This window comes from Carassius carassius, chromosome 40 (assembly GCF_963082965.1).
Source record: "Carassius carassius chromosome 40, fCarCar2.1, whole genome shotgun sequence".
Taxonomy (NCBI): Eukaryota; Metazoa; Chordata; class Actinopteri; order Cypriniformes; family Cyprinidae; genus Carassius; species Carassius carassius.
Window position 1 is genome coordinate 4677496 of NC_081794.1, and position 27862 is coordinate 4705357.

A 27862-nucleotide genomic window follows, 5' to 3' on the forward strand; every position below is an offset into this window, starting at 1 on the left:
GCTCCGGGTGTGTGTGTGTGTGTGTGTGTGTGTGTGTGTGTGTTCGTGTGTTCACTGCTCTGTGTGTGCACTTTTGATGGGTTAAATGCAGAGCACGATTTCTGAGTATGGGTCACCATACTTGGCTGAATGTCATGTCACTTTCACATTTAATAGGTACATGTACCCAGGTAGGTATTTTGCAGCGGAGTATTAAACAGGCTATTAATATGGAGTTAGGTATTACATAGTAGTGGGTGCTGTATTAATATATGTAATGTACAGCATCTCATAAAAGGTATTTTTAAGTAATTTTTACAGAGAGAGAGCGTAAGTATGTGTGTTATTTCGTGAGAGGTTAAGCCAAAAGGTCAATCAAATTATTAGCCTTCTCCAGGTCTGGGTGAAGTTAGGTCAGGGCTTTGTGAGATATTAAGGTTTTGGATTACATGAGATTAGGGCTTTTACATATATGTATGCTTACATGCACATACTGTATATCCATGTGCACTCTAAGTACAATCCATTTACCATTACAATGACACCTACACACAAGGTTTACTAAGGGTTAACTAGATATAGTTAAGTGGCTAAGAGATACTAATAGTTCTGTGAATATACTGAATACTTACATTCAAAGTCTTGAAGAACTGTGGGCCCTCCTCACGCAGGTATACCGGGTGGGCACGAAGGGCTACAGTATGCTTCATATTGACATCGTGCAGTTCCTGGAAGAACAAGCAAAAATGAATATAACAGATTTCATTCTTCTTTCAGTATGGATGTGCTGACCACATTTCATGGCATTTTGGAAAAGTGTTAGACAGACAATGACACACTGAGGCCCTGCTGTCCAGTTGGTAGTTCATCTTTAACTCACCTGGTGTTCATAAAGCTTTAAGATGTCATGCAGCACCTCTGATATCTTTCCGGTTTGTGCCATCTTCTGCCTATACAAGGCCACATGTCCAGGTGTATGTTGGTCAAGCACAGCATAGAACTGGCTTCGTAGATTGACGTTTGTGATGTGTTGGAACTCAGCACAAAGCTAAAAAAACAAAAACAAACAAACATAATTATATAAAAAGACTAATACTCGATTTTCAACAGAAAACACATTTGTGATGCAACATGTTCCATTAAAATACATTGTTGAGCAACATGGTGACATGCAAAGTGATAGTTCTTACCCACAGTGAATAGTGGCATTTGCTGTTCCATTTTAATGTGATACATATTCAAAATGTGGCATATAAATATGTGTGAACAGTGGCAGAAAAGAGAAATGAGTGAGTGTGTTTTACCTGTGATTCAATACGAAGAGCCAGCCATTTCCGCAAGAAGTCCCCTACAGGTGGGGTCTTATCTGCTTTATGCTTCGATATTATGAAATCACACAGAGTGTGTCTGCGTCCGCTCATTCTACACTTTTAAATGAATTGTCTGAAAACACAGAAACCATGTTTTTTCCACTTAAAGAGGGTGGCTCCAAATAAAAGAAATGGTGAAAAAAGGGTAACAGTTACTGCCTAAACTACTGAGTCACCTTGATTTTGGGGGATGCTCACTACACTTCTTCCACGTCAACCTATAATGAAAAGACATTTGTAAAGGTTAAATAAAAACTTGCAGAGTTCATTCGGTAACTACTATGTCTATAACCTTAACTTTGTTTGAGTAAAAAGTTACAGCTAACGTTAGCCACTAACTTAACTCATTTGGGTGCATGTAGGAATAACATCACATTGAATTTACCAGAGTAGGGTGCTTAACACAAACAGCAGCAACACACTCAAATACAGAAGGACTATTTCTTGCTGAAAAGAGTTATTGACTAACGTTAACATAATTGCCCTGCCACGACATTAACAGTAACTTACACATACGATATTAGCTGGAACTAGCACGCAGACTAACGGTAACTAATCGCGCCCGCGCTTGCAACTTATATATTAAAAATAACCTTGTCTAACAGTCAAACATCATGTATAATATGATATTCTTACAATATTACAACAAGCACAGTAGTTTTGAACTATTTTGGTTTACTTACAAGTTGTTTCTTACTTGATACCACGTCGCTCGAGAGGGTAGCCATCTTGGATAGATTTTTCAGGTAACGTCAGTTAGGGCAGCACGTCATGACGTCATATCACGTGATCGACAGTAGACTTAAAAATAGTGAGTGAACCAGCGGTATTCACTCAGAAATGTTGAGGCATACAAACATAAAAATACATATTTGTTCATAGACATTAATAGTTTTAAGGTGGATTAACTCAGCAAGACATTTTAACTTTAGTGACCTCAGTCTTTATAAGCTAGTAGTACTGTTCTGGCTTACAGTGTATATGCTGAATATTCAGCTTTGCTTCACAGGAATGGATTATATTTTAAAGTATATTAAAATAGAAAGTGAAAGTGAAAGTCGTGACATTTGCCAAGTATAGTAACCTATTCTCGGAATTTGTGTTCTGCATTTAACCCATCCAAGTGCACACACACAGCAGTAAGTGGTGAACATGCTGTGAACACACAACCTGAGCAGTGGGCAGCTATAGATCCAGCGCTCGGGGAGCAACTGGGGTTTCAGGGCCTTGCTCAAGGCCACTTCAGTCATGGGTATTGAGGGTGGAAGAGTGCTGTTCATTCTTTTTTTTTTTTTTTTTAAATAAATGCAGGCTTGATGAGCATAAGAAACTCTAAAAAAAAATCGAACTGATCCCAAACTTTATACATATTGGCTATAGGCAGTCTACCTCATGAACAGTAAAATGTTTCCCTATTATGCAATACAAATATGTGCTATAACCTTATACTATTTCTCAATTTACATCCTAGTTCATCCCTACAACTTTATTTTTTTTTATTCTATCATATTTTACATTATTTTATCTATAGCACACCTTTACATTTTTATCAGTTTTGTGTGTGCACTTTATTTATATTTATACATACAAGTATTTTATTCAAACTTATTTTTATTTTTTGTGTTGTTGTTGTTGTATACTGGAAGCTTGTGACACTAAAACAAATTCTTGTATGTGCAAACATACTTGGCAATAAAGCTCTTTCTGACTTCTGATATGGGTGTGTTTAATATTGCCTACAGAAGGACTTCTACAATAGATATGAAAATGCATATTTTTCAATTAAAGAGAATATGGATGTAAAATATTGATTAATTCCATGATCGATTGTCGTTTAAATTAACGATCAATTAATCGTTAACCATAATTCTGCAAAATGCATCTATTGCAGGCAACAGTCACTGCCATGACAGGATGTGTAAAAGCCACACACACAAAACGCTTTCTCACTTGAATTAATGGGGTTTTAGTCTGAATAAAATGCTAGTAGCAGGATTATAAAATGAATAGATGTGATTATGATCATTTGATAAAATGAAGAGAGCGCGCCATTCATTTGAGGTTATTTACTTTGTTGACTGTTTTCTGGCACGGAGACCGCTGAACGAGCCTCTTCAAATGGTTCTGTGGTGCCCGTTGTTGTATTTTAAAACACAATTGCAATGCTTTCAACTGACATGATGGCATTTAAAATAAAATTATTCCAAACGTAACTGTGGCGCTCGTGTGACTGCGCTGCGCATTAAGTGAACTACTTTCATCGGCGCTGCTGCAACAAAACACTGTTGCTCACATTAATTTGATCCTGCTGGACTCTGTTCTAGAAAATGTCTGATTTTGAATTTTTGCATTCTGGTAGGCCTAGACTAGTTGTTTTTAAAAATCCGGCATACAGTGCATTAGATCATGACAGTGCGTGCGTGCATACGAGGATGAGTGAGCGCGGCTTTGGCTAGATTTAATTGGAGATTAGGCTACTGCTCATGTCTCATTCGGCACAAATCCAAATGTTTCCATATTCGCAATGTATTTGAATGTTAAACTATTATTCATAATGTAAACTACTTAACAGACATTCGCACATAGACGAAAAAGATTATCGTCTTCATAAGAGCAAAAACATCCTTGGGATAACAGCAGAGTGAACCGGTATACTACGGTCTATTTAAACTGACCAGTGTAACCTTTTAAATGCATAGACTGTATTTTATTTTGATAATGAACAGACTGCGATGTAAGTTTGAATCGCTAGAATATACGTGTGCACCAGGCTCCGTTGCGATTGAAACGGCTTAGACATTAAAAAAATTAAAAAACCTTTTTCGCAAAAGTGTTTACTTTCATTTGTGCACACTCACAATAAAAACAGAAGATTTGTGCTCTTATAGGGTTAGGAAAATGTTAGATCGTGACTTTGCCTCTGGATGCCGTTCGAGATATAGCCTTCATTTAGGCTATGCGGCTTTGTTCTGGTTTGCGGCTTGGTCACGAATTTCCACAAATTCCATAACATCTAGGCATTGTTTCTTTTCTTAAAGCTTCACAGTTTAACCCTCTAATTTCGCATGTTTATTTTGTCATCTTTCACTTTTAATCGCATCTACTGTGTGTGGTAGGCTAAACATGGGAAGGGAAATTAATGATTTCATGAATTAAGGATTTGTTCAATTTATTAATTTGTTTTCTTATTTCAGTTAAATCATGGGTTATTTAGGGAACAAAATTAATGAAACATGGACAATTGCCACAAATTACTAAGTCTTTGGAACTAATTAAGTTGTAGGAATGAATAGACTATCTGGCCTGTGTCCCGCAGCCCTGCACAGCGCAGTTATCTGATGAAAATTACTTGGTTACTACATTTCTATTGCTTTTCATGTTGAAGAACTTTTGCATTGTTTCTATTGTAATGTATTTTTAAAGTTTAAATCACATTAAAAGCTTAATTTGTACATTATGAATGAATGATGATGCATTTATATACCATCACCGTCACTCACAGCCGCTCGCACGTACTGTAGCCCAACATTAAATCGGTTAACCGACCATCGACAGCCTTAATCGATTGCATCTCTTATCGACAATTAACCGATCATCGATTAATTGTTTACCTCCCTAAAAGAGAACTTATAGTATGAATATGGACTGCTTTGGGTACTTGACACTTCATTAGTCATTTTGTTTTAAGAATGATATTCAAGGTTAAGAATACAGTAAATTGCTTTATCTAGGTGCACGTTAGAGAAAGATGACTTTCCTTATTGATCACATCTTCCCTCAGGTAAAACGCATGTTTTCTTACGTGCCTGGATGCTGGAATCACGTTATTTGCATTCGCTCAAACTGACTTGCTGAAGTCGAAACTTGGACGTTAAAAAAACTAACTCCGTTAGCAAGAGTCCCACTCGCTGTGAAGCAAGAGCAACCAGCCAGCGGAGGATTCCACTTGGTCTTAAAGCCTCCCTCGAACGGCTATGTTCTCAAATCAAGCACTTGTCAAAAAAGAATGGTTAATTCTCAATTTAGAGTTTGTTTATAGGTATGTTCTAGTTGGTCATACAGCATATGCCTTAGATATGGGACAAACTGTGTTCCATTTAGTTTTCATACGGAACGTGTCTTTGATGCCTTTAAGGGTTTACGCCTGGGCTAGGGGGGCTATAGCCCCGGCACAATTTTTAATAGCCCGATTTAGCCCCATTTCTTTATGAAGAAACTCTGACGTCATCAATATAACTTATTTTCTTAGCACCCCCACATATTGGTCTAGCCACACCTTAGCACCGGTAGAGAAAAGATTCTGGCGCTTTTCCTGTGTCATAACAACTCCATTCACATGGACCTGAATGACTAAAAATGCCATATTTTGCTTGCCAGGCCAGTAGTTGGCGATGTCACTTTGTAAAGACACATTTTTAACACTTCGCATCTATGCACATTCCTAGGTCCTGTCCCAAATGGCATACTCCGGACTTGTGGACTTCCTCAGAGTCAACACTTTGGTGACATCATGTAGTGCAGACCTATAGGGCCCTTGGCGCGAGCCCACGAGGGCGCACTGAGAGGTATTTTTGGGACAGACTCGATTGTCACGCCGGAAATAACGGTCTGGTTGCTTTTGCTTATGCCACCTGGGCATTAGACAAATAATACATCCTTATTTAAATAATGTATACAGTTGTAATAATACTTAATGTTCAGTTTGAACTAAGATTAAAATTTTAACACAAAATAAACATGTGTGTGAGTTTCAGATGAATTTACAGGTTTAAATATAAATACTAGGTTTACATATGACTCAGTAAAGCCCTGACATTCAGTTCTATTTATTTAATGAATCATAATGCGATCGTATTATTCAACATGCTATTATTATGTTTGAGATATCAACCACTGGTCAATGACCATAATGTTTGTATAAACTGTAGGTAACAACAGGTAAAATGTACACCTAGGTCATAAAAACTGTAATGATACCTACACTTAAATATTTTCTTCTCAGCCACGTCATCAATTGCTTTTGAGCGAAATCTCCTCCCATCTGTTTTCTGATTGGCATTTCGCAAGGATTCCTGGGTAGTTAAAGTGTGCGGAGCCTGCATCTATGCGGGCTTCACGGAATACTGCTTCAAGGGTACAAAGGGGGCGCTGCTGAGCACACTTCAGAGCGTTAAAATAATGAATGGGACGGCCTATAGACTCATAGACTCGGCGAGCACGCGCAATTTAAGTCTACGAGACCAAAAGTCCACATGAAGTGCGCCATTTGGGACAGGGCCCTATAGAATGAACACATAATATGTGATGTGAAGTGAATAACACAAGTTTTCAAATACTTATGATTTAAAACCTGTTTTTTAAAGTTTGAATTTTCACACCGCTAAAATGGTGTTGTTGTGTAAATGAAAGGCCAAAAATAAAAGGTTTTCCATTAAATAACATAACAAATAATTTAAAGAAATGTTCAATTAGAGTTGTGAATTTTAAAAGTTTATGTGAATTTGTATTTAGTTAGTTATTTTTAATTGGTGTATTAATATATGAAAACATAATGCACTCGATCAGTGAACAGGGCTACAAGATGCAGAAGTACGATCTGTAGTTGTCAGAAAAGCCCTGGAGCTGTCAAAAGTTATAAAAGGTGACATCTTGTGGACTTTACACATTGTTAATTTACTCATAATAATACTAAAGTACAAAGCTGGTTGAAAATCAGAGAACAACCTTTTAGAAGTTGCGATATTTAGGGACTGTGATATCCTGGATTAAGAGTTTTAAACAAACAATCCACTGACTATTGTTATTTTTAAACTAATGAAAAAGCCTGAAGAGCCCTTTTATAGAGACCTAGGGGTAGTTTTTCTTGTGTTTTTTTTATTTTTTTGACTCATGGCAACATGCCCTGCAGTTTTACTTGGGCAAGCAACAGATAGAGTTTTGATAAAGTTTTTCACAGTTTCAAAACAATCTTTATGTAGGGGTAACCAGTGAACTCATGGCAGACATCCTTACTAATGCAAACCAGATGTTGTGTGTGATAGATACCTCCCTTCCCCCTACTGCTGTAATGTAAACAGTCCTGCCACACCCATGGAAACTCTCAAGAGCTCCTGGAATTCTTTCAGTCAGACGATGCATGTGGTCCTGGTCGGTGTGTTTCTGCTCCAGCTCGCAGTCGTTCGGAGAACTAAATGTGCTTCTTTCTGTAAATAGACGAAGATTAAATATAGCAGGCAGTTCTAGCGGTTCACTTTCCTGTGTTGACTGTATGGCTCCGATGTTGTGTAGTTTGGAAAAGTTTCTTTTAAAGAGTTTCTAGTGTGACGGGAAATTATGCTAAACTCTGAAGGAAAGTGAAACTCGTGAGTACATTTACACGTGCTTTTTAACCATTGTCTGTTTTTGTCATATCGCATATACCTCTATGCAACGTTGTTGCACTGTTTGAACGGTTTTCATGCGTTTGCCTGTAAAAACTAGTCAGAACGCATTGGACTGAATTTATTTCTCATCTTCAAGATATTTAAGGTCTAAATGTTTATTCTCAAATGCTTTAAATTCTTATTATTTTTTTATGTATTTAGCAGATAGTGATTAAAAACTGTATACTAGTTCATTTCTAATGTGAAATACTGTAAGAACTAAAGATTTATTTTTAAATGCTTGACATTAGTTTTGTAGATGAATAGAATATGGTCCTGCAGAATATGTGCTTTCTAAGTACTAATAAACAGCCAATATGTTAATGATAGGCATGCTAATAAGCTACTAGTTAATAGTGAGAATTGGTTTTTTTACAAAGAAAATAAAATACAGAATTGTAGAGTACTGTCTGAATAACGCACTTTTGTCTTTTCTGTTACAGGAGAGACATCTCTGAAGAGGCTTTAGTTGTGAATCATATTTGGATTAAACTTCTGGAAATTGTGAGCCGTTCCTCCCCAACGCCCTTTATGAGCATGGTCAGAGAAGGACTTTGTGTTTCATAGCAGTGTGTGCCTATGTCAGATTCTCCATTACATTTCTACAAGGTCAAGGGGTGATATGAATAAAGTAGCATTGTGGTCAAAGGAGGAGGTCTCACTCTGGCTCACCGATCAGGGCCTGCAGGAATACTCTGAACCATTACGAAACTACGATGGACTGGCTTTGTTAAGTCTTACGACGGATGACTTCAAGAGGTCACCCCTCTCCAGGGTCTCGTCGGAAGGTGGTCGTCTGCTTCTGGAAAAGATTGAGACTCTTAAGATCGAGCATCATATCGACGTCCACAAGAATGGACATGCCAACGGGCACATGGTGTTGAATCATAACGGGAATGCTGGGAGTGCCGGAAAGGCTCACCGGAATGGCATGGTGAATGGCTTCCACAAGGAACTGGTGCAGATTCCCATACCAGAACCAGCTTCTCCACAGTTTCCTCCCGAGTGGGGAAAGACCGCCGTGGCTTTTGTCTATGCCTTATGCTGCTTCGTCTTGACCACCGTCATTATTTCTGTTGTCCATGAACGTGTGCCTCCTAAGGAGGATTCTCCACCTCTCCCTGACAAGTTCTTTGACTTTTTTGATCGAGTGGAGTGGGCTTTCACTATATGCGAGATCAACGGAATGATACTGATGGTCTTGTGGATTATACAGCTGAGTCTCTTAAAACATAAGTGAGTTTTCTGAGTAGCACACACTGTGTATGTGAATCATTTGAGAGTCTTGCATGAATGCTGTTTGTACATGTGATTCTCATAAATCCTGTAATGTCACAGGCATATTTTACACAAATTTAAAAGAAGTGCATAAAATAATTTGCTTAAAGACAGTGGGGAGAATTTTGATTTTTGACATTATTTTCATGACAATTAAGCATTTTAACTTAAATGAGAATAATATTTTATTGCATTACTGTAATAAGTTGTGCTTAACTGTGCTTAATTCAATAAATTATTGAAATAATATATTATTCATGAAATTCAACCTTAATCAGAAGAAATATTTAATTTATTTGCATTGTGGTAATAAGAATATTGTATTACAGTAATGTTTTGTGCTTCTTTGTCACATAATATTATTAAAATAATATATTATTTATGAAATTCAACCGTAATCAGAAAGAATTTTTTTTTTTTTTGCATTGTAGTGATGAGAATATTTATTGCATTACAGTAAAGCAAAAAAATTTTCATCTGATTACTGTTACAGGAATAATGTCTTATTTAAATTATATTTTTGTTACAGTTGCACGCAATTTTCACTATAATATTATGGTAATGCAAAACAAGTGATCTTTTCTTCTGATTACTGTTTTATGAGAAACGTATTCTTACAATATTATTTAATTACAGATAAGTAACATTTTCACAACAAAGATTATTAATCCAAGAAAATATTCCCATAACTGTAATAAAAATAATATTTGCAAATAAAATATTAAGTTACATTTTCATAATTAACCACAATTTTAACTTAATGATCATTATGCAATGAATACAATATTTTGATCTCATTGCTGTAATATGAATTAAATATTAATTAAATCTTACTTAATGCTTGAGGATAATTCCCCCTCATAGGTCATTGCCATAATGCAAAAACTTATTCTCGTTACTGTAGTGTAAATTTAAATAAATATCTGTAAATAACTTTGTATTTCACTGTATGAATCATCATTGAGAATCATCATGTTAAATGTCTGTATGTCAAATTATATTAATGAGAATTTGATGGGAAAATGTGCTTAATTGTTGTAACTGTACCTTAAAAATTAAAAACCTTAAAGGGTTAGTTCACCCAAAAATGAAAATGATGTCATTAATGACTCACCCACATGTCGTTCCAAACCCGTAAGACCTCCGTTCATCTTCGGAACACCGTTTAAGATATTTTAGATTGAGTCCGAGAGCTTTCTGTCCCTCGATTGAAAATCTATGTACGGTATACTGTCCATGTCCAGAAAGGTAATAAAAATCAGTGCTCTGAACCGGTTCAAGGAACGGAAACGAACGAAATTTTGACAGGAACAGAACCAGAAACAGAAACAAAATAAAATTGTATAGTTCCGAACAGAATCTAAAATTTTAAATGGCCATTAACCGGTTAATAACGTTATTTAATCGTTCCATTTAATATTTGAAATTTGCTGTCAATGAATCACGAATTCCAGTAGTACGCATATGCAAATGTGAATGCAAATGCTTCAGCGAATGAAATGTCCGCTCAGCTGTGAACTCATCATAGGCAAGTCTCAATGGCAATGAACCACACTTAGAGATTATCTGAGGGTAGTGTGAAATGAATTCAACAGTTCACACATATGCAGCACTTCTGTGAATGGAGAAAACTGAAAAATTAACCCATATAGGCTTACAAAAAAGAGGAATATAGGCATATACACTAAATATATTTCACTTAAATCATATTGACAGATTAACGAAATGAAAGAAAAAGTGTGCTAAATAACGGTTCATTGTGACGCGTTCCAAAGTTTTCGGAAAGGAAAACGAAACTGCAGAGAGAAGTTTTCTTTATTTTGCAAAAGCTTTTCCAGTTTTAATTATTTTGCAAAAGCTGACAGCTTTGAATAATGTCTTGCTTCTATATAATCAACCAGCTTTGGTATGACCATCGCGCTGACAAATCATTTTGCTTTATTAAAGCCTGTACATTAACAAAATAAAATCGAGTTAAAGAAACAAATAAAAAGTTAGACTGCTCCGTTGTACATGTTGCGTTCAGAGTGACCGCACCTCACTGTGCTGATAAAGCCGATTTGAAGGATGATGTTTTATGTAGATAAAAGTACAAACACTATATAATAAATAATATTTTAGCATCCAGATACATCGGGAACATGGAAACATTTGGATTCGTGCCGGATGAGAGATGCAGGCATCAGCTTCAGCTTAAATTAATTTGTTTTTGGATTGACGTTTTTATAGCCTAAACTTGTTTTGTTTCGAGAGAAACTAATAGCTGTTTTAAGAATGTTTGTAAACATTTTGCTTTAGACTACAGGCATTTTAGCCTTCATTATTTCGTAAAGTAATAGGGCTAATAAAATGCAATGCCGCAACTTTAGTTTTTTTTTCACTTTCAAAACACAATCTTTCATCCCGTTTTTTTTTTTTTTTTTTTTTTATAAAAATATTTTTTAATATCTAGTGTTGATAGATTTATTTTCTTAGTAGCCTACATTTGGCCAAAATCTAGAAAAGATGACTAACCACAGCGGGTTATTGACTTAACGTTAGATCTCTATTTTTTTATTTTTCTTTTTGAGTAAATAAAACGCTGTACTTTATTATTATTACATTACTATTATTGTAGAGAGTGAGATTTAAGGTTAAAATTAATGTTCTATAACTTTAAATAAGATATGAATGTAATATAGGGAGAACAGAGACCCGCGATTAGAATCACGGGAGAGACTAGTCTGCGCACACTCCGCGCATTTATGAGAGGTAGGGGTGGAAATTATGATTCTTTCAAGAGATTCGTTCATTTTCAGTTTGTTCACCAAAATGATTCGTTCAGAATCATTCACTGATTCATTCAGTGATCATTTCTTCGTATTACACAAAATATGCCAGCAGGTGGCAAAAAAAAAGTGTCGTGTGTTATGTCTTTAGTCAACAAACGTATTCACTTTTTACAAAAACTTATCTGGCTTTATTAAAATGTGTATAATCGCATTCAATATATAAAGTCTAATTAAGTTTTTCAGATGAACAAAGCACAAGGTTTTCTTGCTTAATCATCATTTTAATTGTTTGGTAAGACAGTTTGTATATTATATATTCACATTCATAAATCGGGGATTAAACGTGGAGTTGCCAAAAATATCAAAACAAGCGTATGTGCACAGTACCTGTAACTGCGCTTTGCATTTTCCGAGATTGACATGCTAAATGGCAGACTAACCCGGTTTACTCTCATTCATTTCGTTCACGAACAAGATAAGCTATGTACCAGTTCATTTCATTCACAAACGACATGTATCCGTTCATTCAGCTCGTTCACGAACGACATGTGTATCAGTTCAGTCATTTCATTCACGAACGAGATGTACTAAATCATTCAACTCATGCACGAACGACTTGGGTACCAGTTCAGTCATTTCGTTCATGAACGATAAGGTCTCTAGATCTAGTTCAGACTCATATGAAACTCGTCCAGTGAAGGGCGTATTTGTTCACTACATTCAACAAATCACATACTCTGTCACATCTCATACTCGAAGGCTATTGGCTTGAGGTTGAGTAACAGGATGAAACAGTTCACGGAGCTACCCGGTTCACTGAGCTGCGCATGCACTGCTAATAGCGCCGCGCTGCTGTGGAGGGAGGAACTTCACTGAACGAGAAATATGAGTCAGTGGATTGCGTGAACGAGAATGATTCATTCACCTAAAAGATTCGTTCAAAAAGAACGATTCATTCACGAACGACACATCACTAGAGCGGTAGATAGAGAGAGAGAGATGACGCACACTGTGTAATCAGATGTGGCTAATTCCTAATGTTCACCTCTTCATGTTTAATAAATCAAGTGTTATGATCTGCCGAGCTCCCTGTCGGTGTCCTCCTTCCAACAAAGCCAACGACCTAGTGCACGGTAAGAACTGTAAAGCCTGCATATAGAAACGACGCGCGCTACTTGTAATTAGGAAATTATAGACACATAATATTGTTTTTAAAAAATAATGTTATTAACCGGTATTTTTTCCATCCGAACCGGTTTCGGAACGGTAATAATTCAGAGGAACGCAGGAACAGAAACGTTAAAATATCGATTCTGCTCGGAGTGAACCGATTGAATTTTCTTTTCGTTTTCAAGCCCTGATAAAAACATCATCTTAGTAGTACATGTGACATCAGAGGGTCAGTTAGAATTTGTTCAAGCATTGAAAATACATTTTGGTCCAAAAATAACAAAAACTATGACTTTATTCAACATTGTCTTCTCTTCCGGGTCTGTTGTGAGTGTTTTCACAACACTGCAGTGTAGTGATGTCCAGTTCGCAAACGAATCATTCGATTTAACTGGTTCTTCTAAGTGAACCAGTTGAACCAGTTCACCAAATCTAACTGAATCATTTGACGGTTTAACGGTTCGCGTCTCCAATAAGCATTAATCCATAAATGACTTGAGCTGTTAACTTTTTTAATGTGGCTGACACTCCCTCTGAGTTCAAACAAACCAATATCCCGGAGTAATGCATGCAGTCAAAAAGTACACTGACTGAACTGCTGTGAAGAGAGAACTGAAGATGAACACCGAGCCGAGCCAGATAACGAACGAAAGATTGACTTGTTCTCGAGTCAAGATCCGGTTGCATCGGTTTTTTGATCACCAGTAGTGATGGGAAGTTCGGTTCTTTTCCACGAAGTGGAACAAGTGAATACAGACAGTTCGATTCAATAAACCGGTTGAAAAAAACGGTTCACTGGTTCTTTTGTGCTCGACATAATGACGTCATTGGCGATGGTTGCCCTTCATTCAAGCCTTCGATTTACCTGGGCTCAGAATCAATCACCAAAAGAATCTGTTCGGTTCAGACGCTCTGTGTGTCAGTCTGCTTCATGCTGAATCACACATGCGCAGTATCATCAGCTCCTTAGTTCTCGAATCGGACGTGTCCGACAGAAACGGTTCTCGGTTCAGTGTACTGGTGATCCGAAAACCGATGCAACCGGTTCTTGACTCGAGAACGAGACAATCTTTCGTTCGTTATCTGGCTCGGCTCGGTGTTCATCTTCAGTTCTCTCTTCACAGCAGTTCAGTCAGTGTACTGTTTGAGTACATGAATTACTCCTGGATATTGGTTTATTTTAACTCGAGGGAGTTTCAGCCAAGTTAAAAAAGTTAACATCTTAAGTCATTTGTGGATTAATGCTTATTGGAGATGCAAACCATTTCAAACGATTCATTTCGATTTAGTGAACTGGTTCAAGAAGAACCGGTTAAATCGAATGATTCGTTTGCGAACCGGACATCACTACACTGCAGTGTTGTAAGCGCGTTCACAACAGACCCAGAAGAGAAGACAAGGCTGAATAAAGTCGTAGTTTTTGTTATTTTTGGACCAAAATGTATTTTCGATGCTTGAACAAATTCTAATTGACCCTCTGATGTCACATGGACTACTTTGAAGATGTTTTTATTACCTTTCTGGACATGGACAGTATACCGTACATACATTTTCAAAGGAGGGACAGAAAGCTCTCGGACAAAATCTAAAATATCTTAAACAGTGTTCCGAAGATGAACGGAGGTCTTACGGGTTTGGAACGACGTGAGGGTGAGTCATTAATGACATAATTTTCATTTTTGGGTGAACTAACCCTTAACCCTAATTTCTTATTTATGTCTGTTAATTTTAGGGTGAAATGTAAAATATGACTTGCTTGGACATGTGTTTTGGCAGTAGTGTGGTTAAAATATTTAACCAGCACATCTTCCTTTCACAGATCAATTGTAGGTCGACGCTTCTTTTTCATAGTCGGGACGCTCTACCTCTACAGGTGCATCACCATGTACATTACTACTCTTCCTGTGCCTGGCATGCACTTCAAATGCTCTCCTAAGGTAAAAACAACAACATCTCTCTTTTGTTTTTCCCATTCCCATATTATTTATAGTATTGTTAATAATCATAATCAGCACAACTAACTTTGCAATGCTCAACATGTAGACGTATTGGCCAATTAAATGAATAATTCACCCAAAATATTTAGAAAACAGTGGAGCAGGATAGAGAACTCCCTTTAAAGCTGTAAAAATAGAAGTGTGATTAAAATCTTGTTCGTGATTCGCACGTTCAGGCATAGACTATGTAAGTGTCCTGACTCCTTTAATGAACGAAGCTGTACTTGTATAATGTCCCATTGTTGGGACAGATTACAGAATGTTATTTGTTTATATGTGAAATATTGTTGGAAGTGTAGTGTAACAGGATAGTTGAGGTGACCATGTATGTTTTGAGCAGTTGATGTGAAGTATTTGTCAGTGTTCTATAAATGTCCTCAGAGCAGAGGTCACAAAGGGACATATTTCACATTGCACAGAGTGCATTTCATGGAAAATGTGCTATTTTCATCTGTTTTTCTTTCTATATGCTCTGGCAAACCATTTATATTGAGGAAGGCATGGGGGGTATAGTGTCAGAAAGAAGTTGACAGGATTTGTTTTCTTCAAAATTTGTAATTTGCATTACTTTTATGGGATCTGCCAACCCCATCTCATGAGAAAAAGTAACCACCAAGGTGGTGATTTCGTATGAATTTGTATGGTGGGATTTATATGGAAATGTAAGTTTGTTTAGGAAAAAACATAAGCATGGAGGTCCACCCTTAAACCCAAATATTGGTTTCTAATTACTGTTATATGAATAATATGTTAATATATATTAATAATTATAATCAATATTTTAATAATAATTTCACTAGGACAATTTTACAAAAAGTATCATTAGTACAACAAAATATTATTCTCATTATTCTAATGCAAAAAAATAAAAAATAAATAAATAATAATAATATTTTCATAACAATTAAGCGCAAATTTTACTTCTATGATCATTACCGTCATGCAAGACCATATTATTCCCATTACTGTAAAAAGTGTGAAAATTACTTGAATTATATTTTGTTCTCTTTGCTTTATAATGAATAAAATATTGTTTAAATAATATTTTTAGGGTTGTGAATGTCTGAAAAGTTCCGTACAAATTTGATTCATATTCAGCCATATTGTGCCAGAACGCCCACCACACACCAGCTTACTAGTGGAGAAGAGACAGAGTGATGAAGCCAATCAGCAGATATGGGGATTGTTAGGAGGCCATGATGGTCGGAGGCCAATGGGTGAATTTAGCCAGGATGCCGAGGTCACACGTCTACTGTTTTCGAAAGACATCCTGGGATTTTTAATGACCACAGAGAGTCAGGACCTCGGTTTAATGTCTCATCCGAAGGACGGTGCTTGTTGACAGTATAGTGTCCCCATCACTACACTGGGGCACTAGGACCCACAGAGACCACAGGGTGAGCACCCCCTGCTGGCCTCACTAGCACCTCTTCCAGCAGCAACTTAGTTTTCACAGGAGGTCTCCCATCCAGGTACTGACCAGACTCAACCCTGCTTAGCTTCAGTGGGAAACCAGTCTTGGGCTCCAGGGTGATATGGCTGCCGACTATGGGGGGCGCCATTATTCTGTTGACGTAAAATGGTTGCATTCAGTGAGCTACTGCTGCTTACTGTTGCTGTGTAACCACAACACAAGTCGGAATAGAAAACTCAAAAAATAAAATACTGATATGATGACTACAGCTACTGAAAGAGCTTACATGTGGTGATGGATCTAAGTATAGGCTTAAACCAAATGCCGTATCATCTGCTTTTCCCCACAAGGAGTCTAAATGCCCCAGATCTGGAGGGAAATCCGCGCTGAGAAACTCCTCAAAGACATCGGGGCTGAAGTAGAGATAAAAAAAAAAGCGGGTCTTTAGGAAGTTTTATTCATCCACATGCATCTTTCCACTCTTTTCCCCTCTTCTTATCGCTAGGAAATCAGTGAAGTCTTATAGTGTTTGTCTTAAATTTAAAAATTAAATTTATGCATTTAGCAGACACTTTTATCCAAAGCTACTTACAGTGCATTCAAGTTAACAGTTTTTACCTTTTTACCTTGTCTTGTTGCCCTCTGACTGAAAATTACAACCCAAAGCCGCACAATGTGGTATCATATCAGTATTTTATTTTCTTGAGTTGTGTATTCTGAGTTGTCACGGTAAAAAGCACCAGTAGCTCACCAAGTGCAACCATTTGACGCCATCAACACAGAATGTACTGTGCACATAAAATAATTGTGCCCCCCCCCCATAGTGTAAAAACAATGTCGATTTTTAAAAAAAATAACATATCTTTCATGGGTTTTCTATTACATATTTCAATACGAGACATCATATATTTTTATATTAAGCTATACATGTCTTAATACCCAGGGATCCCTTTAAGGTTTAAATAAGAAAATAAAGGAAATAAATGTCAAATAGTGAAAACTTTTGAAAATGTGTAATTTCTACATAAGAGTGAAAGTGATGTGACATACTGCCAAGTATGGTGACCCCCATAATCAGAATTCGTGCTCTGCATTTAACTCATCCAAAGTGCACACACACACACACACACACACACTGTGAACACACACCCAGAGCAGTGGGCAGCCATTCACTGTATGCTGCGGCGCCCAGGGAACAGTTGGGGGTTCGGTGCCTTGCTCAAGCACACCTCAATCCTGGTATTGCCAGCCCGAGACTCGAACCCACTACCCCAGGGTTAGGAGTCAAACTCTCTAACCACTAGGCCACAACTTCCCCATAGCAAAGAATAAGGAACTGTTTTCCCCATCAGTGGCCCTCTTTCTGGATTGCATGAATCTTCAGAAAAAATCTGCATGTACCAGAAAAATGAGCAATATTGTTGTGAAATGAAATGATTGTTTCGAGAGGAACTCCTCTAGTGTTACCATGCTGACAGTCCACTGGTGATCCTTTCACAACTGTGTGAGAGAGAGACTCAATATGGTCGATGATGGGGAGTGAACACACACACACTAGCTACACAAGGCAGGAAATACACACCACGGGCCTGCAGGAAAAACGTATCAAGCCCAGCAACTCTTTCACTCTTGTTATTAGAATATCTGCTTTCCTGCTGAATGCAGTTGCTGAAAGAAATCCCGGAAAGAAACACCAAGAACATTTTTTGCTTTTATGTTGAGTATGTATCAAAAGGCTTATTTGTTGATGTATGCTCTAGACATGTATGTCATAATGCTAATGCGCGTTTGTTGTTTCTGGCAGCTGTATGGTGACTGGGAATCTCAGATGCGGCGGGTGATGAAAATGATTGCAGGGGGAGGTCTGACCATCACAGGCTCTCACAACATGTGTGGAGACTATTTGTACAGCGGCCACACGGTCATGCTCACCCTAACTTATCTCTTCACGAAGGAGTGTGAGTACCTCACACTGACCCTGAGACAACACCGTCCCCTAGTGGACAGTTGAAGCACAAGTTTTGATTATGCAGTGGTACCAAAAAGTATTTGGATATTGAGATGCATTTAAAAGTGTAAGTATTTTATTGCTTTAGATGATTTTAGCATTCCTGGGTCTGTTTGGATCAGGTGGATTGAAAGCTAAAAAAAGGAAAAACATAACTGTTATTACACAGTTATATTTTTGTTATTACCATGTTTTTACTTTTTCCATTATAAAATAAGTTAAAATTTTTTAATTATACATAAACTGCAGGAAACCAAATCTGATGCAAAAAAACAAATTAAGCCTTGTGGTTAGTGCGCCGCTATAGCGCAACTGTGATCGGGGCTACCCGAGTTTGATTCCTGTCTTGAGGTCCTTTGCCGATCCCGCTCCCCTCTCTCCATCCAATGCTTTCCTGTCTACTCTCTACTGTACTGGCCATTAAAGGCATAAAAGCCCATTAATATAACGTAAAAAAAAATATTGAATATATAGCACAAAATGTATAAGAAAACATAATTTGAGAATTATTTTTAGATGTGTATTAAATTCCATTAAAATCAATAGATTTTAATATATTTTAACTTATCTTGTTCAACACGATATTCAAAATATGTATAAAAAATCTACATTTATGAAACCTATATATTCCTTTTCTAACAAAATAACATGCATATTACTCTAGATTGTTTTCATACAAAATATATTCATTGTACTTGCATGAAGTTTCACTTTTTCATCCATTTTTCATGCTACAGTGGTTCAGTAGGGGTCAAATTCATGTTTATCAATATTCAGTCCCAAAACATTGTGATATATCGGAAAGAGGCTACATATATTTTATTAAGTATTAAATTAATCAGTGAGACACTGAATTTATATATATATATATATATATATATATATATATATATATATATATAATTATATATATAATTTTAATTTTAGTGGCAGAGCATTTAATAAGAAAATTTGGTCAAAAGGTTGCCGACCCTTGTCTTATGCCATTAGTTATCTATTAGGTAGACTAAAAATCTTAGGTTCTACATTTGAAGACCCCTGATTTTCTTGCTCCTCACAGATTCTCCTAGAAGGTTCTGGTGGTACCACTGGGGCTGCTGGGCTCTGAGTGCAATAGGAGTGTTTTGCATCCTTCTTGCTCATGACCACTACACAATTGATGTTGTCGTGGCCTACTTCATCACCACACGTCTCTTCTGGTGGTATCACACAATGGCCAACCAACAAGTACGTCTGTCTGTTTGGCTAAAATTTCCATTCAATCAACCCATTTATGGTTTATTTAAACCTTCTACATCTGTATCTTTTCTAGGCTCTCAAAGAGACGTCCCAGACCAACTTTTTCACCCACGTATGGTGGTACCGATTTTTCCGGTACCTGGAAAGCAACGTTCTCGACGTTGTCCCCCGCAGCTTCCAGAAGCCCTTCTCATGGCGATCGCTGCATTGGGGCCATGTGAAGTACACACGAATAGACTCAGATTGACCAATGTGCAAATGCTACATTTGGAATATGTGCCTAAAGTGCCGAAACAAGCCTGGAGTTGTATCTAAAACCTTTAATTAACAAAACCAGTCATCCAAAGTATCTCATTCCCCTGTGATGTCCTCCCAGGATTGGTTTTTGGATGTAAAACTTAGCACATATAGGGCTGAAAACAATAATGGCTTTAGAAGAAACCATTGTAAGTGATTTTGTGTTACTGGGCTTGTGTTGGCCCATAGCATCATCCTACATTGCACCAACAAAATTCACAAAAGATGTGAAAGAGCAAACTAAATGCCAAGTTATTTATTTGTATCTTCATTATCTTTGCCCCTGTTTACAGGCACAAAGCCATCTTTTCAAGCAATTTTTTTTTTTGTTAACTCAAGTAAGCAATTTGACAAACTATAAAAAGTGCATTTTTCTGTTTGGAAGGAACAAGAATCAGTTTTGTACAGCCTTGCATTTTTCTAGTTGTCTGCTAAACAACACTTTGCTGTCAGAAAAGGTTTATTTTTTAAATTAATTCTTTACATCCAGAGCTACAGATGATGTTTATCATTTGGAAAATCTAATGTTCCTCAGTGCCTTAATAGTTAATTGCGAACAGTGGTCTGACAGTCAACTGTAGTAATGTTTTTATGTTTATTCAAAGACAATTTCAGTGTTTTGAACCACCTATGCTTGAAACAGAACTCACCTCGTCGCTCGAATGTAACAATACTGTTCCTTTTGAAAGTGTATTTCCATGACCGTGTCAGCAAAGCTAATTTCATTGTCAATTACCATTTCTCCGAATGTATTTATTTAAGTCTTTGTTCTGTTATATTGAGTATTTGTTTCTGGAATTGTTTTTTGGCATGTTGTTTGTCTTTCAGACAGCTGGTGCTTTATGATTCTGACTGAAATCCGGGTCTCTTCAGTTCTGTGTTTGACTGACAAAATTATCCATCCTCTCCATGAGCTGAAACAGATGATCTGCCCCATTGACCATCCAATACAACAAGCTGCTATATTAAGACGTAATAGTAGGAGGTGTCCATTGACAAACAAATAAATTACAAAATATCAGCACAAAACAGCTTTGCTTCATTATTTGATAATTTTTTTTGTGTGACAAGTGTCCATATAGACAGTCTGAATTATCAATATTTGTCATGATATAAAAATAAGTTTTAAAAATGTAAAGGCTTTTTAAATTATTTTGGTAGACAATTGCTTCTTTTATACTTTATTTTAAGGTGTCATTGTTACAGTGCAATTTACATAGTGAAATAAAATGTTTCTCTATTAATTAAGTGCAGAGATGTTGTGTCCCCTGTGTGATCATGATGTTACTGTAGTTTTAGACTAAATGTGAACATGCATTTACTCATATGGACTCATCTCCACATCAGTATTCCAATGACTGAAATACTGATGTGATTTTAATTTTATTTTTTTCATTTCCTGAGGCTTATTCATTTCACCAATTTTGGTGAAGGGCTTTTACATTTGCCAAAAATAGAACTTGTATACACACACACACACATATATATATATATATATACAACCCGAATTCCGGAAAAGTTGGGACGTTTTTTAAATTTTAATAAAATGAAAACTAAAGGAATTTCAAATCACATGAGCCAATATTTTATTCACAATAGAACATAGATAACGTAGCAAATGTTTAAACTGAGAAATTTTACACTTTTATCCACTTAATTAGCTCATTTAAAATTTAATGCCTGCTACAGGTCTCAAAAAAGTTGGCACGGGGGCAACAAATGGCTAAAAAAGCAAGCAGTTTTGAAAAGATTCAGCTGGGAGAACATCTAGTGATTAATTAAGTTAATTGATATCAGGTCTGTAACATGATTAGCTATAAAAGCTTTGTCCTAGAGAAGCAGAGTCTCTCAGAAGTAAAGATGGGCAGAGGCTCTCCAATCTGTGAAAGACTGCGTAAAAAAATTGTGGAAAACTTTAAAAACAATGTTCCTCAACGTCAAATTGCAAAGGCTTTGCAAATCTCATCATGTACAGTGCATAACATCATCAAAAGATTCAGAGAAACTGGAGAAATCTCTGTGCGTAAGGGACAAGGCCGGAGACCTTTATTGGATGCCCGTGGTCTTCGGGCTCTCAGACGACACTGCATCACTCATCGGCATGATTGTGTCAATGACATTACTAAATGGGCCCAGGAATACTTTCAGAAACCACTGTCGGTAAACACAATCCGCCGTGCCATCAGCAGATGCCAACTAAAGCTCTATCATGCAAAAAGGAAGCCATATGTGAACATGGTCCAGAAGCGCCGTCGTGTCCTGTGGGCCAAGGCTAATTTAAAATGGACTATTTCAAAGTGGAATAGTGTTTTATGGTCAGACGAGTCCAAATTTGACATTCTTGTTGGAAATCACGGAGGCCGTGTCCTCCGGGCTAAAGAGGAGGGAGACCTTCCAGCATGTTATCAGCGTTCAGTTCAAAAGCCAGCATCTCTGATGGTATGGGGGTGCATAAGTGCATACGGTATGGGCAGCTTGCATGTTTTGGAAGGCTCTGTGAATGCTGAAAGGTATATAAAGGTTTTAGAGCAACATATGCTTCCCTCCAAACAACGTCTATTTCAGGGAAGGCCTTGTTTATTTCAGCAGGACAATGCAAAACCACATACTGCAGCTATTACAACAGCATGGCTTCGTCGTAGAAGAGTCCGGGTGCTAACCTGGCCTGCCTGCAGTCCAGATCTTTCACCTATAGAGAACATTTGGCGCATCATTAAACGAAAAATACGTCAAAGACGACCACGAACTCTTCAGCAGCTGGAAATCTATATAAGCCAAGAATGGGACCAAATTCCAACAGCAAAACTCCAGCAATTCATAGCCTCAATGCCCAGACGTCTTCAAACTGTTTTGAAAAGAAAAGGATGCTACACCATGGTAAACATGCCCCGTCCCAACTATTTTGAGACCTGTAGCAGAAATCAAAATTGAAATGAGCTCATTTTGTGCATAAAATTGTAAACTTTCTCAGTTTAAACATTTGCTATGTTATCTATGTTCTGTTGTGAATAAAATATTGGCTCATGTGATTTGAAAGTCTTTTAGTTTTCATTTTATTAAAATTGATAAAACATCCCAACTTTTCCGGAATTCGGGTTGTATATATATATATATAGGTGCTTCTCTGTAAATTAGAATGTAGAGGAAAAGTTAATTATTTCAGTAATTCAACTCACATTGTTAAACTCATGTATTAAATAAATCCAATGCTCACAGACTGGAGTAGTTTAAATCGTTGGTTCTTTTAATTGTGATGATTTTGGCTCACATTTAACAAAAACACACCAATTAACTATCTCAAAAAATTAGAATATGGTGACATGCCAATCAGCTAATCAACTCAAAACACCTGCAAAGGTTTCCTGAGCCTTCAAAATGGTCTCTGACAATCATTGACACCCTTCACAAGGAGTGTAAGTCATAAAAATGTATTGGCAATAAGCTGGCTGTTCACAGAGTGCTGTATCCAAGCATGTTAACAGAAAGTTGAGTGGAATGAAAAAGTGTGGAAGAAAAAGTAACATGACGCATTACTTTCAATAAAAAGTAACTATGTAATTAAATTAGTTAAATTTTTAGGCAGTATACACATGATGAAAAGCATATAGTAGCTTAACACAGGACAAGAAAGCTCTATTATAGATATTTAGTAATATTTACACCATTTTGCACAGCAATAATGAATTTTATTTGCTGCATCTCACTTTGAACCTTCTAGATTGAAGTACTTCATACCTTGGAAGATATCAAAGCATTCAGCATCTTTTATCATTTTTATTTATTATTATTATTATTATTTATTTATTTATTTTGTGAATGTACTCTTAACATTTGTATTTATTTTCTTACATTTATTATTTACTGTAAATTCTCTCTGTAGTTAAAATGAATGTCTTGATATGGTCTGTTGTATCTCTAATGTTATGCAAATTATAATCTAATCTGAGAGTTTGGTTTCACACTGTCAACATGAAATATTACTATAAATATTACCTTTGTCATTGAGCTCTATACACTATAAGTGTGCACTTGTTCCACATGTTGTTTGCTTTTTTCCTCTGCACAAAATCTACACCTTTCTGTGAATTTGAGACCAGAGTAAGTACTTTTTCCACTTATTATATAAAGCGGGAAAATGTTTCACCTGTTTCATATTATTCTTAATATGTTTCCCTTTGCAGAATAAGCAAAATGTTAATAATTTAAACAGAATAAGAGAGACCATAAAAATTGCATGTTATTTTTTATTTAGTACTGTAATGAATAAGCAGTTTCACATAGAGATGTTTACATAAAGTAAACCGAATTTGACTTAATTTACACAAATAAACCAGTTCAAAAATTTTACATACTCTTGAATTTTAGTATGTTGTGTTATTGCATAGATGTTCAACAACTGTTGCATATTCTACAAGGGGTATGTAAACTTATGATAAGTCAAACTTTCAAGTTCAAATTACTACTCTAATTTAGTAATGGTTTGTGAAACTGATCAAAATGTACTATTATTACTTTATTAAGGTTTTTTATTGTTATTATTATTTCAAATAAATGCTGATATTTTGAGCTTTGTATTTAAAAAAACCTATGATTTTTTCCCTAAAAATATGAAACAGCACAAATGTTTCTGATATTAATAACAAGAATAAATGCCTCTTCAGCAGCAAATCAGCATATTTGAATGATTTGTGAACCCTGAAGACTAAAATCATGGCTGCTGAAAATTCAACTGTTCCATTACAGGAGTACATAGCATTTAAAAATATATAAAAATAGAAAAAAACTTATTTTAAAATATTAGACTGAAAATAGATCAACCCCAAACATTTGAAGTGTAGTTTTATTACATTTAGCAACATAGAAATATGGATTCTTGCTTCAAACTTCACACACACTTGATCTTTGCTTTTCTGTGTTTAAGTGACAATGTTCTTACATATCTGATCTGAGTTGTTTAGTGTGTTATATGTGTATATATTTTATATGACAAGCATCTGTGTGTGTGTCTCAGAGGAGGGTGAGCTGTCGGCTCAACGGTCTGGAGATCCCCCTTATAGTTCTCTTCCTTTTGATGACAGCAGTCTCAGTGGGGTTAATAACAGTCCTGGCCCTCAAACTAGATTCAGAAAAACGTAATTACATGTTTTAACATAATTCTGAGCTGTTCGCATGGTTTAATTACAAGAAAATTATAGCTTGTAAATTATAATGTATTCATCGTATTGCACTTACACATTGTAAGACCTATGTAAAAGATATGATTTTATATACATACATTTAATATTTTGAAATATTTATTTTAATTTATTTATTTTTTATTAGGGAGGAGTGCAGATTACTTGATGTAGGATTTACTTTAAGACATTTTTTTACTCAGACTTATGAATCTCAATGTAATTGTTTCCATTCATAAGCTTATTGAAAAATCATATTGTGTCTGTTTTGAATTATTTGTGCACCAGAGGAAGTGACTCCAGAGGAGCTGAGCCCATCAGTGCATCCTCCAGAGAACTCTTATCTGATTGGTGTGGGTCGAGCTGCCTATGGTCAGTTTAATATCTCTCAATCTCTTTCTGTTCAGCTGATTTCTTAGATTTTGATTATTTGATTTAACTCTGACTATTTCCAGCTGTTCTGTTTGATTATTGGTGAGGCCTTACAGTTGGAAATTGATATTCATCAGTTGTTAGTGACTGATAATGTTTATGAAATATCAGATGTGATGATAAAGGATGGATATCAATGTCAACGACCTTTAAGATTTTTGTGAATGCTAATTTAGTTTTTTTGTTTGTGGAAAAGATGGGTTACGGTAATACTGAGCAGTCTGTTCAGCCAAACCTTCATTGTGAACGATGGCAGTAAAAGAGTGGTGTTCATCACTGCAGATACAGTATTGGCATGGTCTCTAAGAGACTGAGGTTACAGGTAGCACACACACTTATGGGTTTCTTTTGTAGTCACGGGAAAAGTTTGCATAGAGCACTTCTCTTATAATAGCATGTTGGTCATTGACAATGGTCATTATATATATATATATATATATATATATATATATATATATATATATATATATATATATATATATATATATATATATATATATATAAATGACCCTAACGGAATGAGACACACACACACGCATGCATTGTCAGTGACCCAGTGAAGGAAAATTGCTAGTACATTTCACAAATACAAAGAATGTTAATAATAATATTTATTTATTATTTTTATTAGAAAATATAATATATATAGCACTAGAAATTATGAATATATAGTACTAGATTGTTATTAATAAGCCCTATAAGTTTGTAAAGTAGTTTTTTTTACATACTTTCTACTTTGAAAATCTTTTAGATTTTTTTATTTTTATGAAATATTACATTAAAATTATCAGGATTTTGTATCGTTATTATTCTTTTATTTCATTATGGTACACCAATTGACCTTTTTTTCAGAATGATTAAATCAAATTTCTAGATAAAATATAGATTTAAAAAAATCGGAGAGATTCAAATTTGTACAAAGAGCTCGCATATATAATAAAAGATTTTCTCCTTATGATCATTTCTGGCATATTTTCACTAGTTAGTGACTGGGTTTAAATATAATTTATTTCCAATACTGCAGTGTTTATATGCCATTTTATTGTGATTTAAAATCAGCATGTGCCACATATTTTACTATTATGATTCCTGGGATTAAACTTTAATGAGCTTTAATCATATCTAATCATATTTGTTTATTTATATGGATCCCATTAGCTGAAAATCTGTGCAATCAGCTAGTCTTCCTGGGGTCCATTCTAAAATGTTACTGTAAATTACAACAACAACAACATTTCAATCATCACAGTTGATAAATATACACATAAACTGTACACATTGCATATATATATATATATATATATATATATATATATATATATATATACATACATACACAAACACACACGAATTTAATCAAAAATACAGTAATAGTAATTTTGTATTTAAAATGTAATGTTATGTAATTAAAATGAAAAATAACTTTTTAATAAAATAATTTTATAAATTACAATAAGCTGTATCTTGAGTACGTTTTACACAATGTCAATCTCCGACACAACAATAAGAGCAACACAGGGCAGGCGAGAAGTACAGCACTCTGGAAATCGAGCTTCAGTGTGGTAGGAATGTTGAACAGCTTTTGAGCTTGCAATCTCTGAACAGTAATAAGCTGCAGGTGCGAGTGATCACCTTTCTCTCCTCTGCACCTGGTTGAGCAGCAGTAACACATGGAGAGACAGAGAAAGAGCACACAGCAGTACGTAACAACTAACACTATCATATAAACAAACACGGAATGTCACACACTGAAAACTAAAGAAATGTCTGCTGAAATTTCAGCTTTGCATCACAGGAGTAAAATATTTTTTAATTACATTGAAAACTTTTTTTTTTTAAATGTGCATGTGTGTGTGTGTGTGTGTGTATATATATATATATATATATATATTTTTTTTTTTTTTTTATTACTCTTTATCATTTTTTCCCCCAAACCTTTGACCAGTTTGTTTAAAACCAGTTCTCACTATTAATAAACTATTAACTACAACTTTTGCTAGTTCACTGCTTATTAGTATTAAGGTAGTTTTTAAGTTTTATGGGATAGGATTAAGAGATTTAAAATATGGACATGCAGAATATGGCATTAATATGTGCTTTATAAGTACTAATAAACAGCTGATAAGGTAGTAATATACATACTAATAAGCAACCAGATAATAGTGAGAATTTGTTCTTCAAACAATGTGTTACTGAAAAACTTTTATTTTTAAATATGTTCAGGGGTACAGAAAAAAAATAAAAAGTCTTTGGCTAATGCAGAAGTGGTCGTTGCTGGTCTGTGACATCTACACCCACTACATCAAATTTA

At 35.7% G+C, this 27862-nt stretch overlaps 1 protein-coding gene across 2 annotated transcripts in view; it reads left to right on the forward strand.

The window, feature by feature from the left end:
• Nucleotides 1-20974, forward strand: part of sgms1b (sphingomyelin synthase 1b) — a 37271-nt gene extending 16297 nt beyond the window's left edge. The window contains exons 1-6 of one of the 2 annotated variants that reach the window (XM_059531792.1): nt 7326-7711; nt 8215-9007; nt 14810-14927; nt 18206-18359; nt 19470-19636; nt 19722-20974. In XM_059531792.1, coding sequence (XP_059387775.1) covers nt 8394-9007; nt 14810-14927; nt 18206-18359; nt 19470-19636; nt 19722-19895 — 1227 coding nt within the window. In that variant the 5' untranslated portion in view covers nt 7326-7711; nt 8215-8393 and the 3' untranslated portion in view covers nt 19896-20974. Of the gene's footprint in view, nt 1-7325; nt 7712-8214; nt 9008-14809; nt 14928-18205; nt 18360-19469; nt 19637-19721 lie in introns of those variants that run through there. The other variant, XM_059531791.1, reaches the window with a different exon arrangement.
• Nucleotides 20975-27862: the final 6888 nt, after the last annotated feature.